This window comes from Scomber japonicus, chromosome 3, assembly GCF_027409825.1.
Source record: "Scomber japonicus isolate fScoJap1 chromosome 3, fScoJap1.pri, whole genome shotgun sequence".
Classification (NCBI taxonomy): domain Eukaryota; kingdom Metazoa; phylum Chordata; class Actinopteri; order Scombriformes; family Scombridae; genus Scomber; species Scomber japonicus.
In genome coordinates this window covers 24658516-24677895 of record NC_070580.1, presented here as the reverse complement: position 1 = coordinate 24677895, position 19380 = coordinate 24658516, and the positions used below count along the sequence as shown (strand labels likewise).

Sequence of the window (19380 nt, the reverse complement as noted above, 5' to 3'; positions counted from 1 at the left end):
AAATCCATAACTTTCTCTCTGAATAACAGAACCATCTCCATGTAACAAGATGTTCAATTTGCCGATTTAATGCCCTCACACATACACAGTAAAACAAGGCTCCTCTGTCATTTCCTGCACATTTGTTTTTATTGCTCTTCTTTTGACATCACTGACACCGGAAGTAGTTGCAACACACAAACCACCTTCCACAGAGTGCTACCTCTGCTTTTGGCAGACTGTAAATAAGGTCACAGACACATCTCGTTCATTGTGTCTTTTTTAACTTCCTCATTTTAGCATATATAACAGGAAAGGCTTTTCATATGAAGTGTAACTGAGTAATTTCTAAGCATTTGCATCTTTTCACACGAAGCCTGTGTAGATTTCTTTAGAAGAGATCTGCATGAAAAAAAAACCCCAAAACCTCTAAATGTAGCCTACCTTCTTTTGTGCTTTGTTTCTGGGAATAGAACCTCTGTAGCGTTCAGGCATTTCCTTTTTTTCTTTTGATGCCGTGTGCCTGCTTTAAGTATGATGTAGCTCATTTCTTCTCATATACATATCAAAGAGAGTTCTTCCCAATCTTTTAACCTTCACCACCAAAAAAAAGTTGGGACAAGGCGTCCAGTGGTCGAATAGTTAAGAGGCACACTGCATAGACACAATGTTCCTAGTTTAATTCGAGGCATTGGGTGCCTTTGTTGCATGTCTTGCCCTCCTCTTTCTCTCTATATCCTAACAATTCTCACCTCAGCATTTTAAACATGGTGTAAAAAAGGTATTACATCTGTTGAGTGTGCATACTAGTCACCATGACTAAGGTGCTGTGCATAACTCAGAGGATGTTTGTTATCCATTTCCAGTCAGTCGACGTTTGTGTTTTCTGTGCATCTATTTCACCTCTTATCGGTCTTCCTGCTATCTGTTTTTTGCATCTGTACAGTAATTTCATTTCCTCTCTTGTGCTGTATATTAATTTTATGTACTCCCCCCACACTCCTCAGTCAGAGCTACCTTATCTGAGTAACCTTGGCAATAAAATTCCCACTCATTCTCTCCTTGCGTCAGTGAGGTCTAAGTTTTGGGTTTTTTTCTTTATTGTTGTCAATGCATTCAAGTTTTTTCATACCGCAGGAAGTCAGAGACAGAATGTACAGGTGACTGAGAAGAGAAATTGAGGTTTTCCTTCAAGGCCGACAGAGATGTATGTGGTACCAAAGGTGACATCTCAACCATTTAATCATTTCACAGCCTTGTCAGAAAACAACAGCTCCCTAACTCAGCTCCTGCTAGCTTTTGGCACTTGACTCAAATATTTGTTGATATTTTTTGAAAAATAGTATTCATTTTACCACTATATTTAGTTGTTATTGTGTTCTCTTGTGCTAAAAATGGGGTTAGTTACTATTCTTCACAGCCTTCTGTTCTTAATTGTTCTAAAATCACTTTAAAGTGCAACCTATATCTAAAAGATGATAATAGAATGGTGATGAAGAGTCTGCAGTTCTTATTTGGATTTTCCAAAGTTTTAGTTTAGTTTATTTATTTAAAAAGGGACAGTGTACATTCATGAACATTTCAAAGTGACTGTCTGCTGGCTGATCTTCCCCCTTTCTTTTTCTTGGCATTTCCATCTTGTGGGTTTACAATCATATTTGCGCATCTCTCTGTATTACTGTCTAACTCACTCTGGCTCCTACTCAAAGATACAAGAAACCTCTAGAGAGTGCATTTCAGCTCATCCTCTATGTAAATCCATGAAAAAAATAACACTCTACTCTCCACACCTCAACTTTTCGAGGTGAACATGGTGAACATCTGCAATGTTGAGGTGGTTTTTTTGGGGGAAAGCAAATCTTCCAATACAACAACCTCATCTCTAAATCAATGATTTTTAATCCTGATCCTTAAGAAACACAGAGCCTTGGTAGTTTTAAAGTTAGACACTAAAAATGTACCTCGACTTAAAGACAACTACTAGCTAACTGCCTGGCAGGCAGAAAAGGCAGTCAGGAGCCCTTTTCAGACATGCACATCAATACATAATGTAATTTCTATGGCAGTTTAACTTTTTGGTCCCATGTCTGAATGAGCAATTAAGTCACTCTTGCTCAAAAGTCATGACAGCAATCCTACTAGGTCAGATTCAGTGACACTTTCCACACAAGTCTGAGTCTTGTTGTCACCAGATTAATGGGAAGCCAGTAGCAGACGATTTCAGTGAAGCTATGTGTTCCACATTTGAAAAAGGGCAGGACTTTTTAGTGAACTCTACAACTGCAAGAGAAATCCACTATACCGGAGCTAGTTGAGGACTACATTGGAAAGTAGAGCTCTGCACATTTCAGCGGATCTATGCATTCTTTCATTCATTTTAATTTATCTAATTTTTTATCCATGCCTCATGATATCTAGTGATCTTTATAAGTCACTTTATATTAGACCCTTTAGGTATGTTAATAGTGTCTTTGTAAATAGTAACTGAATAATATAGAGAGGGTCTAGTAACTTTGCATGATATAATTATCAGCTATTGAATATGTTTGCTACCCAAAAAATGTCTTGAATTGTATTGCACAGACCATATATGATTCTTGCTGTGTATTGCCTGCATATGGTTATAGTAAGACTGCAACAAACTGTTAATTTCATTATACGGTTGATTAATCTGCTCGTCCCAATTTTCCAAAGCCCAGAGTGACACCTTCAAATGTCTTGTTTTGTCTGACCAACAGACCAAAACCAAAAGATATTTAATTTGCAGTTACATAATAATAATTATAATAATCACAATTGTCTTATTTTTGTGCAGACAGAATAATTTTAAAAAGCTACAATATTAAAATAAATACTTAAATATTTATGTTCTTGTTAAATATAATTCATTTGGTGTGTAGCACTTAATCACACACACAGACTGGTGATCTCTCCAGGGTACATCTCACCTCTTGCTCATTGCACGCTGGGAAAATCTCCAGTTCTTGCAACACTGAGTAAGATAAGCTGCTTTTAAAAAATGAATTATCTTTATTTACCATTTGTTACCAATCTGTATTTTCTCTCATTGTTTAATCTTCAGTAAGGTACATTCAGTCAGTGGACATCATAATGGGATTAACAACAGTTGTTTTGCCATCAGAGACTTTGCACTTAATCATGGCAGATGCCTCATTTTCATTTCAAAGCAGCGAACTGACAATACTCCAGTGGGTTCTCACCAAAGTGAAGGTATTCTTTTGTAAAAATATGCTGCTGTTAATGGGCACAAAAAAGGATTTTTATGACATTTCTGATTTAAATATTTCTTCTCTTTAATATGCTGCTTATACTGTGGAGAGATTGGTAATATAGGTTTGATAACATGTGGCAGATGCTTCAAACATACAACCAGCATAAAAAACAAAGTGTCTTATTAAACAAGGATTATCTACTGTGACAATATCTAATTTTTTAACTTCATGCCTGCTGTTTGGAGCATTTTGTTTTCCCTCTTTGTTTTCTGTTGTTTTGGTCTTTATTCAGCACTGCATGGCACACCCACACTCTCACCAATTAGTTCTGATGGAGAAAACTGCTGCTGCTGACAGTCTGCAGCTAGACTGGAGGACGGTTTTCATGGAAAATTCTGCTTCCTCCCCACCCTGTAATCACACCCAGTTTAACAAGGAAAATACTCTCTGTCCCGCACTGTCTTTCTCTGTCTCTGTGGTTTCCAGTTTTGTCTTGAATCCAGAGAACAACCCACACAATGGGTGAGATGTCAGAACGACACTGTCCAAAGTAGCTTTATGTGTTCTCAGTTTAGCATTGTGCAATATACTATCAAAGGACTTATTTCTTTATGGACATCATGTTTGCCTGTACTGTTGGTGACAAATGAGTCTCTTTTAATCCTTTTCTTGCAGTGATTAAGGTGCTGGAGCATACAGCCTCCATGCAGCACAGCTGAGCACTCACTGTATGAATTATATGCTACTTCAGACTGAAAATAATAAAACGTAGAGCTCCGCTTCAGCTTTTTAGCATTTCATTTTTCTCCAACAAAGAGGAAACCATGCATCTCAGTTTGTGTCCCTTTTTTCCTCTTAGTTGTCTCTTTCCTTTTCTCTCTCTTTCCCTTCTTCCTTTTTTCTTATCAATTCCTTCCCCTCTCTTACACTTTCCTTTGCCTTCCTGACTTCTTGCCTCCTGTTCACTCCCATCACTTTCTCCCCTCCATCTAACCAAGTCTCTCTCCTTCCTCTGTTTTTCTATTTCAGGTTTTTGAGATATCACAGCAGCAAGAATAGTATCAGAAGAACTGAAGTAAAATTTGTCTCTCTCCCACCCCTCTCTCATTTAACTCTCCCTCTTTGTCTCTATACAGTGTTGTATAGATAACTATGAGGAGATGGTGAAGATCCTGTTGGACCGAGGAGCCAGCGTCAATGCTCAGGACAACGAGCTGTGGACACCGCTGCATGCTGCTGCTACGTGTGGCCATGCAGGGCTTGTCAAGATACTCATAGCACAGTAAGACATGCATTTATTTCATACCAGAGTTTCCCAAAAGATTTCGTATGCTTTTACATTTTTATAAAAACATTTTTGTGTAGTATATTATTAGGTTTCCAAATGTCACTTATCAGTCAGGCAGCTGTTTAAAACTTATTCTAGTAACTACATTGATAATAAGATTAGATGCATCAGTATCTCTGTGATTCAGCTAAGCAGGTCATTATTTCATTCCACACATCCTATGTTGGCTTTGCAGTAATGAGTCACAAAGGCACATTACAGCGTTAGGAAAAAAAAAAAAGCTTAAAAGCTTTTACACATTGAAAAAAGTAGTGACAAACATCCTGAGAAGAAGACTCCCTGCTGCACGAGTCTGAAGTTAATGTCATAACCACCTGGACACACATTTGACTCCATAGAGTGTGTTGATTTGAGGTTAGTCTAAAGTTGATATTGACCAGCTGGGGGTGGGCAGCAGTTATCACATCCGCCAACCAATTTCCTGTGTTTTCTGTGGGAAACTCTGCACACATACTGTACTTCTCTCGGAAATTAACTGGCATACAGATTATTTTGTTGTGCTGCAACCACTGTCCCCAGTGAGCCACAGTAAGCTAGTTGTATGAACCTATGAATTGTTTTGTGTGCTGTGAGAAGTCAAAATGATGTGTCTCTGATCCAGAAATGACAGCATGCAACCTGGCGATGCAGAAATAATGGTTACACACCTAACAGTAGAGGAAATACCAAGCCTGGACAAACAGCAGTAGGAAGCAAAACAAAACAATATTGTAGTAAAAAAAATGACAAGAACAAAGATTGGAAAATAAACGTCAGTCACACTTCTATACAATTTGTCATGAGGTGTAGATTTGACAGCAGATTTTTTTTTTTTTAAAGTGTATATAATAAGATCAAATCATCATTTTGCCATTCAATAGTCAATAAAAGGATAATATTCATTCACCTCACAAAAAAAAAAATTAAGTTTTTATTAGCCTTTTTTGTTATACAAATGTATCATTATTAAAAGAAAGTATTTTCTTTGCTCTGACACATATACACCTGCACATAGGAAAGAAGTACAGAGTCATATGAAATCACATATTATGAGCGTGTTCTATTAGGATTTAATTAGACAGTTTCAATTAGTGTTTAATTAGATCCTCTGATATAAATCTATAAACACAAAGAGACATTAACAGATGCCAGACAAGTGAAGACACTGTATGTGTACACACTCATATTACTGCTGCTTGTGGACACAGACACGCACGCACGCACGCACGCACACACGCACACACTAAATAACTAAATATACAACAGATACACTGCCGCCATCTGTTGACATGCAGGACTTGTCGAGCTTCATTCATTATTCCCTGTGAACTTACTGATTAAAAACTGAAAACCCCCTGAAATAAGTTTTATTTTAAACTTATTTATTCAGGTGGAAGTTTCACTGAGAGCAATACTCTCTTTTTCATGAATGCTTTGATCACATACAAACAGTTACACATTCAAACCTGGAAGCTGCCCAGTACAACCACAGTCTGACTTGTTGTGGATTGAAATAATTTAATCTGCCTCATCAGTTTGTGCTCTAACTCAGATTTATTTTGTTTCATTTATGTGTCATTTATTTTTATTTTTTGAGGAGACACATTTCTATGTATATTTAGATAACAGATGGTGCTTTTTAAATGTAATATATTAAACAACAATATACTTATTTGTGTCTGGTATGTTCCACATACTGTATTTGCATTGACATTTTTCATTAAAATAGAACATTTATTTGTCCTTGGAAAAAAAGTATACTCACATCTAGTTAATAATTAACTCGCTTCCCACAGCGGCGCAGATCTGTTGGCGGTCAACTCTGATGGCAACATGCCCTACGACCTGTGTGAAGACGATCCAACACTGGACATCATCGAGACGGCTATGGCTAACCGAGGTAGAGCATTGATGTTTAATTTTAATGCAGAGATTTTCAGGCTGCAGCTCTCAGTTGATGAGTGCAAGTTGTGGATCTCATTTTTAACAGTCACACAATGTCTGCAGACAGATTAAATCAATGAGATAGTGTTATTTCTCTGTGTGCTGTGCTATTGTGAAGATTGTGCTGTGTCTGGTTTCTCTATTATTATGACAGTTAGGTCTAACTTTCCCCATTACCATTTAACCATTACAGACTTTTTAACAGCATGTGTCTATGAAGCTGAGTCATACAGAGGTCCAGTAAACAGTTAACCTAACGTCATAAATCTGTCACCAAACTGATTTAAAGCATGTTCAGGAAATGTATTCCTTTAGACTGGCTGCCTTTTGTAACGGCTATTGACTTAGAGGCAGCACAGGCTCACCTCCAGAATGGAGATTTTTTTGTGCACAGGTGTATTTAAAAAAACAGATGACTTTCTCTCCAAGGAAAACCAATTAAAGATGATATTGCTTGCATGTTACATCACTCATACCTACACGATACAACTACATGCACATCTTTAACAACTATTTGCACACAACACACTTCATTCAATAGTTCTCTTCATAATATGCAAACCTTTTTCTCACATGGAACATCCGAAAGTGACTCAACCTTTGCAGCAGGATAAGCGGGTGTTTGTAGCTCCTGGCAGTCTGAAAGTGTGCCAACTGCGGGAACAGATTGCAGGAAGATGACAGTGGGGTCATGACCTAGGAAAGCACTTACTGTCCTGCACAGATTCAGGATTGACGCCTCAGGGAGCTCTGAGATATTCACAGTACTATCACTCCCAACGGGATGCAGCTTGGAATACTGTATATTCATGCTGTGTCACTGTAAACAGCCACACTTGGCACAGTTTGTGTGTATGGGACATTACTGAGGGAGTTCAAGGAGATCAGCACTGACACACAGATAAATACACATGAATGAAGATATGAGGGAATCCGCAGTGTGTTTTTAGATGTGTGTATTTCTGTCTGTGTGTATGATACAAAGAAAGACTGACACAAAGAGAGTTGAGCTGACACACTGCTTTACATAAGCTGTTGTCAGTGTTTTCTTTTCTAGTAAACAGTGAGATGTACACACAGGCGCGTGTGCACACTGTTGGCAACAAAGCAGCACAATCTGTGGCCTCATTAGCTTTGGGTTTAGAGAACTCAAAGCTGTAGAATGAATACCCAGACTGGCTTGGAAATGAAGTTGGTTGAAGTACACTAGTGAAAAGTAGTCAAGGTGCCCTTCAGTATAACTCTAAATCCTCAACGCTTCAGTGGAGCTGCTCTGCGGTAAACAGAAGATGACTGTATGGAAGAAGAGTGGTGCTGGAGAGCATCATGTGTGCTCAGTCACATTTCCCAGGATAATTAAAGGTCAGAAAAGCTCAGTTATGATAAGTACTGTATCGTAAACAAGTGAGGTGTTAGTGATTTTTATAGCTTTAACAGTGCAAATAGGGAATGTGGCAACAATCGTGTGGGTTGTATCCTGGATGTAAGACAACACAGGGAACCAACATAGCCAGAAAAATGGGGAAGGGAGGTGGGGGTTTGGAGTAGGAAGACAGAGACTGCCGACAGATGAAAATGATTTTCTCAGCTTACAAGCCGCAGAATGCAGACAGTGGTACAGTAGGTGAGAAGAATGATTATTAAGCCGATCAAAGTGAGCGTGGTGCTGCTAATTGCTCCCGTAATGTTCTCAGCACTATGCTGCTGGATAAGACTTCTGTCTCCAGAGACGCCGCAGGGATGGGTATACTGGCACACACACCCCCCCCAACCCACTCTCTCACTCTCTCTCTCTCACTCACACACACACACTCACACACAGCACTTGAAATGCAGCATCGATCTGACTCTTCCTTGATCCCCCCTGTGGAGCCCCGTACATCTGTGATGAACCGCAGTGATAAGGGGGGGAAATGTCTACCTGGTGAAATGGAGTGGGGAATGCAGACGAGTCATACCAAATGACTGCACCGCTGACACAGCTAACGCCATTTTGCATCCCAGTCAGATCCATCCCAGCACTGATGGAGTGATGAAGAATGACAGTTTAGATCAGGGTCTGCTGAACACAGAGGTAGCATTTATGCAGACACTCACAGATTTATGAAGGATTTTTCTAGAATTATTGGTCAAATGGGAGAATATGAATAAAAAAAAAGAAATTGGTTTACAGCTGCAATTATTATTTGATTAATCAATACAAATTAAATCAACCTGAAACTATTTTGATAATTGAGTAATCATTTGTCAAGCAAGACAATTTCAAATTGTGTCATTTAATGTTTGAGCCTGCTGCGTAATATGCAAGTGGAGGTCCCCAACAGCTCGTTACCTTAGCAACAAAGGTTACAGAATTGATGGCAGTGTGTGGGCATGTGCATGACATCCAGTTTGATGGGGAAGTGGAGGTAACTTCGCAAACAAAGTGTTCAGAGCAGGCGGAAGCCTGAGCTTTTGACTTGAAAGTGGTATTTTTACATACATTCACCTCAAATTGTTTACTGCTGCTTCTATTTGTTGTGGTATGACTATATGAGAAGTTTTTTGTGGTTTGCATTTTTAAAACCTTAGAGGCATTGTCAAGCTGCAGGGGATATGAAAGAAACAAGGCAAGTAAATGACATCAGTGCCACTGAGACTTTTACCAGAAAGAGAAAGAACAGAAAACAGGAGATGGTAACTGGATGGATGTATTCCATTTAAGTCAACAAAGGGGACCATCAACGTCCCAATCCCTTCCCCTCTGAACACCCTCTGACTGTTATTCTGATTGTGAATTCAGTGAGAAAGTCAGTGCAGTGCATATCAGTGCGGGCCACATGTGAAACAAGAGTGTGACATTGAAGCAGGAGTTTGAATTTTATACTTGCAGGTTGTTGCCTGGATGCTGGTGTGTTTGATAGATTTTCCTTCAGCATCACTGGACTAGGTTCTGTTTATAAGTCAGTGTCAGGAGAAAGATTGTAGGACTGAAATACTGACAATAAAATATGCAGGTGATGCCTGTTGACGTCTACTTTTTATTTCATTTAAATATACATTTCCTACAGATCTTCCATGCTTCATTAAGGTGCTGTGTCTACCTCTAAATTCCCATTTTTTCTGTTTTAATTAGTAAACATTTAACCTCTTAAAAAGACACAAAATGGAATAATAAGCCCCTATTTTAGTGGAATATGTGATCATATTTGCATCTGTAACACATCATTTGTTTTCAGTCAGTCACACAGAGTAAGTATATAAGAGTCACAGTTCTGACTGACAGGCTGTTTTCAGTATTATTAATCTGACGTCTCTTCACATTTTCTGGACATTACTGCTGAGCTGTGGGAGGATAAGTTCTTCACCGTATTGAGTCTGACCTGACAGCAGGACTTCGGATTAAAGGTGGAATTTAGAGTAGTTGTGACAGACAGCATCAGCCGGGTGCCAAATATCACAAAACTCTTCTTCTGCCAAAATATGGTAGAGAAGGAACCGTGTTTTCCATCCACAGAAAATAGTCATTGAATTTCTTCTTTTGAATTTTAAAAATCCAAATATATTAAGGCAGCTCTGTAAAGATTTTGCAAATGTAGGGGCCATTTGTCAGGGAATCATTTCAAGGATAAGTTTAACACAAATTAAAATAATTGCCTAGAGGTGAATTATTACAACAATTAACACTATAGAAAACTGGCAGTATGATCTGAAAAGGCTCTGGCTGTCCATCAGGGATAACTTTTTGACGTTATCTGCTCCATAAAGTCTGACCTTCCTCTCTGTCCCTCTGTATTAATCAGATCATAAACTTGCCCCATCAGCACGCTGCACCAAGAAAAATAGCCTCCCTTGTGATAAACACTCTGGTTCTGCCCTTGTGTTTGATTGACAGGAATCACCCAGGAGATGATCAACGAGACACGAGCGTCAACTGAGAGGAAGATGCTGGTAGATATTCAGGAACTGCTGAGAGAGGGACAGGAGGTCAACCAGCAGGACTCTCAGGGAGCCACATTGGTAAGAAACTGTGCTCTCTGTGTTTTTCTCCACCAATCTCAATTGAAAACAGGCTTGCTTTCAAGTTTATTTTAATGATTTAAAAAAAAAGAAAACAGCAGGTATTACAATTCAGTTACCTCAGGACCAGACAAACACAAAAACATCTGGGGTGCATCAAGAACCTGAGATCTGAGTTTGTTCCAAAAAAAAGAGCAAATGTAAAAAAGAAATATGTAGAGTATATATGCACATACATTATATACACACGTAACATTCACAATGATATAAAGCTATCTTTACTGTATGTGTTTGGGATTACACGCATCAAAGTGAACATGCAGGTAAAGAAAAAAGCATTTGTGTGTGATGTTTGTGTGCAGTTAATAACACTCATTCCTACAGCTGCAGAGTCTGTCACTAAATGAGTGCAAGCTGTTACGGGTGCATTTTCCATGACATGAGTGCTGCAGAGATCCACTCAAATCAGATTATCAGGCATCACAGGTCGACACCGGCAGCAAATAGAAATGGTGTTTAAATATTGAGAGGGCCATCTTTATTATAGATTCACCTTTAAAAGATTATGCGCTCTGCAACACTGACGCGTGAGGCCATAAAACCGTTAAAGCTAATCAGCCGTTTAATCAGCTGCGTGATTTTGAAATGACTTGCTGATATGAATAATCTGCTCACGAGCACCGGATACACCCATAATAGTAATTCAGCCCTGTAACAGTAGATTAGGGCAAACCTATATTAAATATGTATGCATTCAGGTAAAACAATATCACATTATTAGAAAAGTTGTAAATGGCACCACTGAATGTTTAAAGCGATGCAAAGTCAGATCTGAAATTTACTAACAATTCCAAATATGTTTTCAATTACTAGAACAAGACATGTATTAATGACAAATGATGGATTTCAAATACACAAACATTTTCAAACATGATGGTTTATGAAATAACAAATATGGGTCCAAATAAAAAATAATCAAATAATGTGACAGAATACGTTCACAAGAAGCATCCTAATGGTTTGACAAGGACACTCTGCTGTTATATGGGCATTGTTCAGCCTGCTCTCTGTGCCACTACAACAAATCACTGTTTGGATGCGATACATCACTCTTGGAGCCTTTCCATTGGCAGTCACCATTCAATACGTCAGTTATTGGGAAGCAGAGTTATGTATTATTAATGTGTACATCGCCTCCTGTTTGGTCTGAAATTGTGCTTTTATTCTACCATGAAGAATAAATGTAAACATGCTGTAAAGAGAACAGAAACAAGCATGAAAATGTGGTCAGTCCATTTGCTTCATTTATACGTTTAGTGCGTTTAAAAAGTCGAGAAGGCCAGAATAAAAACTTGTCATGTTAGGGTATAATTTCTTGAATACAGCTTTGTAATGTCAGATGTTTTAAGAAGTCTTTATTATGTATCAGGGATTAAGCTACACCAAGGAAACACAGTGACAGATCACTGGATGAAAATAGCTAGGAGACATTACATGGTAGTAGCCCAAAATAACCCTGCTAAGCTTTAAAGTCGTACCAGAAATTGTCTGATTGAGCTGCTCGTCCCCTTGTTTTATGCGCACTGTTAATCTTCATTCGAGCACGATGAAGCAAACTAGAGCGTGCCTTATTAAAATGTCCAGCAAAGAAGAGAGGAAGGGACCTGGAACTGGTAGGTGGTTATGTAAGATTAATCTTTTGTTTTCCAGTGAAGTACATCTCTTGTGTCCTTGTTTTGTTGTGAGGCAACAACAATTTTCATCCCCTGTGATTGAAAATGAATTTATCAATTTGTGAAAGGCAGAAGAATGTATTCAGTAATTCTCATGAAATACTAGTTGGATTCAACTTTCTGTACACCAATGTGACAGACACTCACAGAAAAATTTAATTCAGCTGATGTGAAGCAATCATTAGCAGTTTTCCACAGGTAACACAACAATATGATTTGTACTGACATTATTTATTTTGCACATTACATAACACAAATTCAAAGTGTTTCACATAATGCATTAGAAAATGAAGAGTAAATACAGCAAAAAACACTGAAAACAACATTCAAGGGAGATAACCCAGTTTAAAAGAAATTAGGAATGATAAAATTATTGTAATTGAAGAATAAATAAGTAATAAGTTAGTCAGTTGACTTTTTGGTGCCTTTCACTGTCCAACTCTACAGATACAGTATTCTGTACAGTTGAGCTCAAACACCAGTTGTAGGAAAAAGAAGAAAAAACAATTTTTGAGTGGAAGGGGCAAGTACTGATAGAACGATTCAAGTTGATTTTTATTGTATATGAATCATGTTTATTCTACATTTTTCTCCACAACCTTCATGCAGTGCGTAGTGTGAGGATGTTTTATGCCCATTAATGCAGAACCCTGAAACATGTCTAGGTTTTTGCTTTTGAAAACAAACACAGAGAATCACATTCCTGAAAATGTTGCCCTGCAGCAGTGAGTCTCACTCATCCTCAACAGCAGCCGAAAGGCGTAAAACCAGACACATCTGATCACTGCAGGAATTATTAGACCTTAACTTTCTTCTTTGCTTCAAAGATGCCCTCTTATTGTGGCACTGCAGATAAACATCCACTTAAAAACATCAGGAACTCGAAGATCAGTGAGCCATAGACTTAACTGATGTGCTTTGAAGGCTGAATGCAGCCTCCGCACTCACAACTCAAATATTTTGGATGTTGTGCTGTATATGCTTTTAGTGTGCGTTGTAAACATTGTGAACTGTCACAGAAACAGATCATTTTAAAAGAGGACTAAAAATTCATTTCAATCTGCTGCTGTAGCTTTTTTCAGATTTTTCTTTACATGCAGTACATGTAGCTTTTCCTGCTTATGAGGAAACCGATACAGAACACCTTGGTAGTACTAAAAATACCAGTAAGCAAGCAAGCAAGCAAGTAAGCAAGTAAACAAATGAATAAAAAAACACATTATATAGTAATAATAATAACTTTATTTATATAGTACCTTTTTAAAAACAAACGAGGATACTCAGAAGGCAAACAGCATAAAGCCAAACAGTGAGGCCACATATTAAGACTAAGTTGAAACAAGAAGGAAAAAGCAACAAAAACACAGTGAAGAGAGTTCAGACGGATGATGAAAGATGAAGACGGTAAAAGAAAGATAAAAGACAAGAAGCCGAGCCGCTGCATTCTGGACTAGTTGGAGGCGAGAGAGACTTTTGCTTTATGTCAGTAAGAAGGGAGATACAGTAGTAAAGTCAATATGTGTCACTTTTGTTTTTCCTTAAGTCAGTTCCTCTCAGCCTTATGCGAACCTCTTACTATTGCATTATTTGATGTATTTCTGTGAATTTTAAAAAATATATATACTTTATATACTTCATACAGTGAGAAGCAATACCATGTGTCTGTACCCCTGCAGAGCACAAGGATGTGATTTTCCTCTGCCAGTTACTGTACATCCTAATTTCCGCATGAGGATCAATAATGTTGGACCTCAGGCCTTGTGCATTTCTCTCTCTCATCAGTAACTCTCCAGCATTACAACCCATCTTACTATCAGTAACATCTTCACATCCAGAGATTAGCATCACTAGTTGCTCTAACTAAGCACCCTTCAGTGATGGAAATATTAAAAGCATCTTGTTATTTCAGGCCAGTAATTTTAACACCAAAATGTTATTCCTCTTCACTAGTCAGAGTTTGAGAGGGGTCTGAGGTCGTTTACATAGCAACCATATAACCCTAACTGAGAAATCTTCTGACTTCACCTCTGACACAGATGAAAAGAAGGCTGGCAGTGCCTTTTTATTTAATCAGGGTCTCTGTAATAAGAGATTTGCAGGCTAGGAAAAAGAAAATATCCCATTTTAAGATTAACCTTCCAAATCTTCATCTTTTGGTTCCTCCTTTTAAAGTTCTTAAAATCATCTCAGGATCACATAAACACATTTTGTGCCAACTTGTGCAGCTCTTCATCAAATCTATGATGCAGTGTTGAAACAAATAGTAAACTAACGTTTTCAAGCAAAAATGACACAACTTTACTAGTTCCAGCTTCTGAAGTGTGAATATTTGGTAGGTTTTTCTTTCATCTGTGATAGTAAATTGAATATCTTTGGATTCTTAGTTCAAAGTCAAAACAAGCAATTTGAAGGTATATTCTTGGGCTCTGGAAACTTGTGATAGGTGTTTTTTTTTACTATGTTCTAATATTTTATAGGTTGAACAATTAAGTAATCAACAGATTAGTAAATAATGAAAATTATATTTAGCTGCAGCTCCATTGTGATATTTACACTGAGCACCACCCATACAATCAAAGTACTAGAGATGAGAATTACAATTTTAGAGCGGAACAATTCACCATAACCATAACTGATATGGTGGCCCATATAATTAATATTTTTGAACTGGAATGAAAATAGACCTTCTATGTGGATTAAATGATTTTGCACTGATATGAGGCTGCTTTATTAAACAAGTAACTAATGAAGTATATTTAACATTGTTCAGCATTTCTAGAAATGAACACTAACAAAATAGAGAATAAATAAAAAATAAAATGGCAAAATAAAAATCAGTACTGTACAGTATCAGTCAATATTTCAATTGATTGAACTCAAATCAGAAATGCTTTTGTTCTTGTTAATCAATAAGCAATTAGCTCCCACTTAGCTGACAAGTTATGTAAGTCGCAGGTGGTTAGCTGGCTATCAGCTAATGTGGCTAATGAGTACGGGAAAATAGTTTCTTTACTTTCCAGCATTGTGTCTCATCAGCTAGGTCACAATGTAGCGTGAAATCAACACTGTCCTGATGCTAACCTTTCAGTCTGCTACATTACCGACTATACTAACCAATTACAGCTGCTAATATAGCAAACATATCAATAGCATGAGTGACATGTTGTCAGGGACAGACTTAATGTTATATTAGTTATATTGAAAAGGGGAAATGATGGGCTCATTGTTTATAAACTTCTAAGTATGTATTTCACAAACTCGTTGGCAACTTATTGTGGAGACACCGTTTGACTGTGAACTAGTATGGGCTCTGGTGCGAACTCTGCCCCTCATGCTGCCTACAGAGCTGACAGTGTGGTGAACAATGAAGTGGAAGCGCTGTCTGCTGGACAAACTATGTAACGACACCATGTCTAAATCACCCCAAGCATCAATTTCTGCATTATATGTTACGATATATCTGTGATAAATTGGTCGGCACTAGTTTGAACAGGGTTTGGTTGTAGAACGTGAGGTTGTGCCGACTGGCCTACTGCTGGGGCAGAAATTCGAAGGGATTAGGACTAGAGTTAATATCCTGATGTTATACATATGAGGAAAATGGTGTGCAGTAATTAAGTTTTCTGAGCTCTTGGTATAAGGTGAATCTCTGAACTGCAGAGTGGGCCGTCTCAAGCCAGCAGGGTCAGTTTTTTTATCTTTAAGTACAAACATCTGTGATTAAAAGGTAGGCAGTGACATACCTACATCCCCAAACTCAAACAGGTGAATATCAGATCCTGCAAAGTGATGTCATACATATGGTCAGCACTTGTAGACTCCAGTACATTACTGGGACATCATTCTTTGACATCTATTTCAGGGCTCTTTTGTGAAATCTCATTCTCTGGATTAAAGTAAAGAGCATTTCAACAGCAAATCCTGTGCACTGGAAAAATCTAATCATTGTTGCTCCTCTGTCCTTGCAGCTCCACATCACAGCAGCAAATGGCTACGTGCAGGCTGCAGAGCTGCTGCTGGAGGGGGGAGCTCGCATGGACCTGAGAGATTCAGATGGATGGCAGCCTCTTCATGCTGCAGCGTGCTGGGGTCAGGTAAGGTAAACACAACAGGAAACAGGTTCACACACACAAAGATTTTTGATTCCATTAACGTAATTTGCTGCTGTTGTTGTTTCAGATGCATGTGGCAGAGCTGTTGGTTTCTCATGGAGCCAGTCTCAATGCCAAGACATTCCTAGAGGAGACTCCCATCGGTATATTTACACCTCAACACTCTCTTAAAAATATAAACTGTCAGTATGAGAGATTAGTGGCATCATTAAGGATGTTAATCATCTAGTCTAGACACATTCATTTTATAATCCTAGGTTTGATCTGTTATTGGAAAGAACCCCAAACACTGACATAAGCTGTCTTTCATCCTTGTCATTTTAAGACCTGTGTGAGGATGAGGAGTTCAGAGCCATCCTGCTGGACCTGAAACACAAACATGACACCATCATGAAGTCACAGCTCAAACACAAGACATCACTGTGCAGGCGAACATCCAGTGCAGGCAGTCGTGGGTAAGTGCTGCCATCTGCTGGTGCTACTGCTGCCACTGCAAATGGTATTTGTTGTTTTTTTAATTTTATTTCTGTATTCCTAAGAGACATGAGAGTTGAGCACATCAGCTCAATTTTATCTTTTGAAATGTAAAAGAGCTGCTGTGGAGTTGCTGTAATTTGGCATTGAAAATACTTTATTTATATTTATGTTTATCTCACTCTGTGTCCACAGAAAAGTGGTGCGGCGAGCCAGCCTCTCAGACAGACACAACTTGTGTCGTAAAGAATATGAGACAGAGGCCATCGTGTGGAGGGGAGGGAGGGAGGAGGATAATGAGAAAGAGAAGGAGTCTGATCAGGAGAACAACCAGGTGGTTAAAGTGAGTATGTTATGTTTTATTCATGTTGTTTAGAAATAAGTAGAATTACATGCTATTTTAACAGTGTTAAACAGCATTTTTTTTGCTTTTCATCACAGCTACAAGGGTGTTTAATAGCAGCAACATAATCTTCTCTCCCACACAATCTAAATGTCAGACTTCAGTGTAGGTGTGTCAGAATTAAGGTGATCAAAACCCACCTGGTGTTTAAAAAGCCACACAGGAAGAAACCCACAATGGAAAAACAGCAGCAATACAATCTTCAACAATACACAGGAATGCAACATAGACATTTGGCAGGTTGTGAAAGTAAGATGGTTTTAAGTACCAAATAGGTAAGCTTGAGTAAAACGAGATGTAATGCAAGATAACTTGGGCACTAGATCAAAGATATCGGATCCACCATGTACAGAGTTCAGCTCTCATGTATTTAATCATCTAAAAGAGGGATTAAAGTAATCCTTATTGATGTCCTGCAGGTCAAGCCAGTTGTAGCTGTGGAGCTGCCAGACAAGCCCAAGCTGCCCACTATCCTCAAAGATGGCAGCAACAAACAGAATGGCCTCATCTCCACAACGACGTCCACACCGCCACAACCGCCCTCCAATGGCAACACGACATTGTCTGACAAGGGCGGCGTCATCACCACCCAGCCCACCCAGGACGAAGCCTGCCCGAGGGAGCGTGCTCAGACTCTGTCGGAGCTGAAGAAACAGAGGGCTGCCGCCAAATTGTTGAATCACCCCTTGTTCAACGGTCACCTTGGTAACGGGTCCACAGACTCCTTCACTGATGCCAAAACCAACTCAGAGGACCCCCGAATGCCACTTGTGTCATCCAACGGCAACGCGGTTTACTACACGCCAGCCAGCGGCGACCCGCCCCTTCTCAAACTGAAACAGCCAATAGAGGAAGAGCTGCCAAAGACGCGGACCTGCTGCTGCGTGTCGTAGCGCCGTAGTCATGTGACTGTTAATGTAATGGGAAGTGTTTGCACAGAGAAGGAGGAAGCGAGGAACGTGCAGTAGGAGCGAGGAGAGGAAAGAAAGAAAAAGTTCCTACTTGACTTTGAAGCTTCTTCCACAGAGGATGGCTGGCCTAAAGATGGTCTAGAAAGTTTTACTTGGCTTCTGCTCAAATTGGCAACACTTTCTCTAAATACAGGCATGTTTTCAGTACAGCAAAGAAGAAGAAAGAAACTGAGCTGTGCCAGTTTAATCCTCCAGAGGTCACTCAGATTAAAATTCCTTTTCATATATGGAGTCTCTCTACAAGGCCTAACAAATGGTTAGAAACAAGAAGCTGTTTCTCTGCACCTTTTAAGAATCAAAGTGTGGACAGGTTTGTCTAAGCTTTTCACCTGGAAAGGGTCAGAATTCTGAATCTGGAAAGAAGAGAAGTTCTCAAGGTACTGCATGTACTGCCCTCAGACGGATATGAAAAAGAGCTTCTTAAGTGGATGGTTATCATGTAATCAGACATTTTCTTCAGAACAAACTTGCATTGTCAACATACATTGTTCTGCTTTTCCACCATGTTGTTGTCATTGTTAAATGTGCAGGAAGGCCATCGTAGAGCAGACGAGATGTATTATACTACATCGTGTTGTATTGCAACATATCAGAAACAGCAAAACGTAGCAAAAAGAGATGTGTGAAATCTCTTCTGAAGTATGCTTCACGTTGAAATGCTGCCTGCATACGTAAAGGGAAGGAACGCCATAAAACAGTGTTAAAATATTCAGGAAGTGTACTTCTAAGATGAAAGATAACAGGAAAGAGTATAGTGCTGCACTGGTGTTTCAATCACTATATTCTGTCAGCTATACTCCACCTAACCGTCCTTTCATGCAAACTTAAAACTGACAGGTCACGCTCTGTTTTATGCATAATCCACTTTGTGCTCACTCGTATAGATAATTTAAGCAAATGTTGTTGAAAATTACTGTACATTTCTTTATTTATGAAATTAATGTAATGTGTAAAAAAAAAACAAAAAAAAAACATTATGGTTCCTAAAGATGAGTGTATTTATTATTTGGATGGTGTGTGGAGAGTGTGAATGCAATATATAAGATGAGCTGGGGAATCCTCCAACACAGCACCTTCTGACATGGAAATTCAAACATTCAAGCTGATAAAGTGAAGCAAGGGTTGCTCTCTGCTTAACATACATATTGTTAGAAACACAAACAAGCCATCCTATTGGGATGGATTACAGATTGGATTTTGTCACT

The 19380-nt window shown here is 38.8% G+C and overlaps 1 protein-coding gene across 1 annotated transcript in view; it reads left to right on the top strand.

The window, feature by feature from the left end:
• The window catches only part of ppp1r16b (protein phosphatase 1, regulatory subunit 16B), a 79916-nt gene extending 61429 nt beyond the window's left edge, over window positions 1–18487 (top strand). Inside the window, exons 4-11 of the mRNA XM_053316131.1 lie at window positions 4349–4494; window positions 6336–6439; window positions 10358–10482; window positions 16184–16309; window positions 16395–16470; window positions 16653–16782; window positions 16997–17144; window positions 17624–18487. Of these exons, the coding sequence (XP_053172106.1) occupies window positions 4349–4494; window positions 6336–6439; window positions 10358–10482; window positions 16184–16309; window positions 16395–16470; window positions 16653–16782; window positions 16997–17144; window positions 17624–18097 (1329 nt within the window). The 3' untranslated portion in view covers window positions 18098–18487. The remainder of the gene's footprint in view (window positions 1–4348; window positions 4495–6335; window positions 6440–10357; window positions 10483–16183; window positions 16310–16394; window positions 16471–16652; window positions 16783–16996; window positions 17145–17623) is intronic.
• The last annotated feature ends 893 nt before the right edge of the window (window positions 18488–19380 follow it).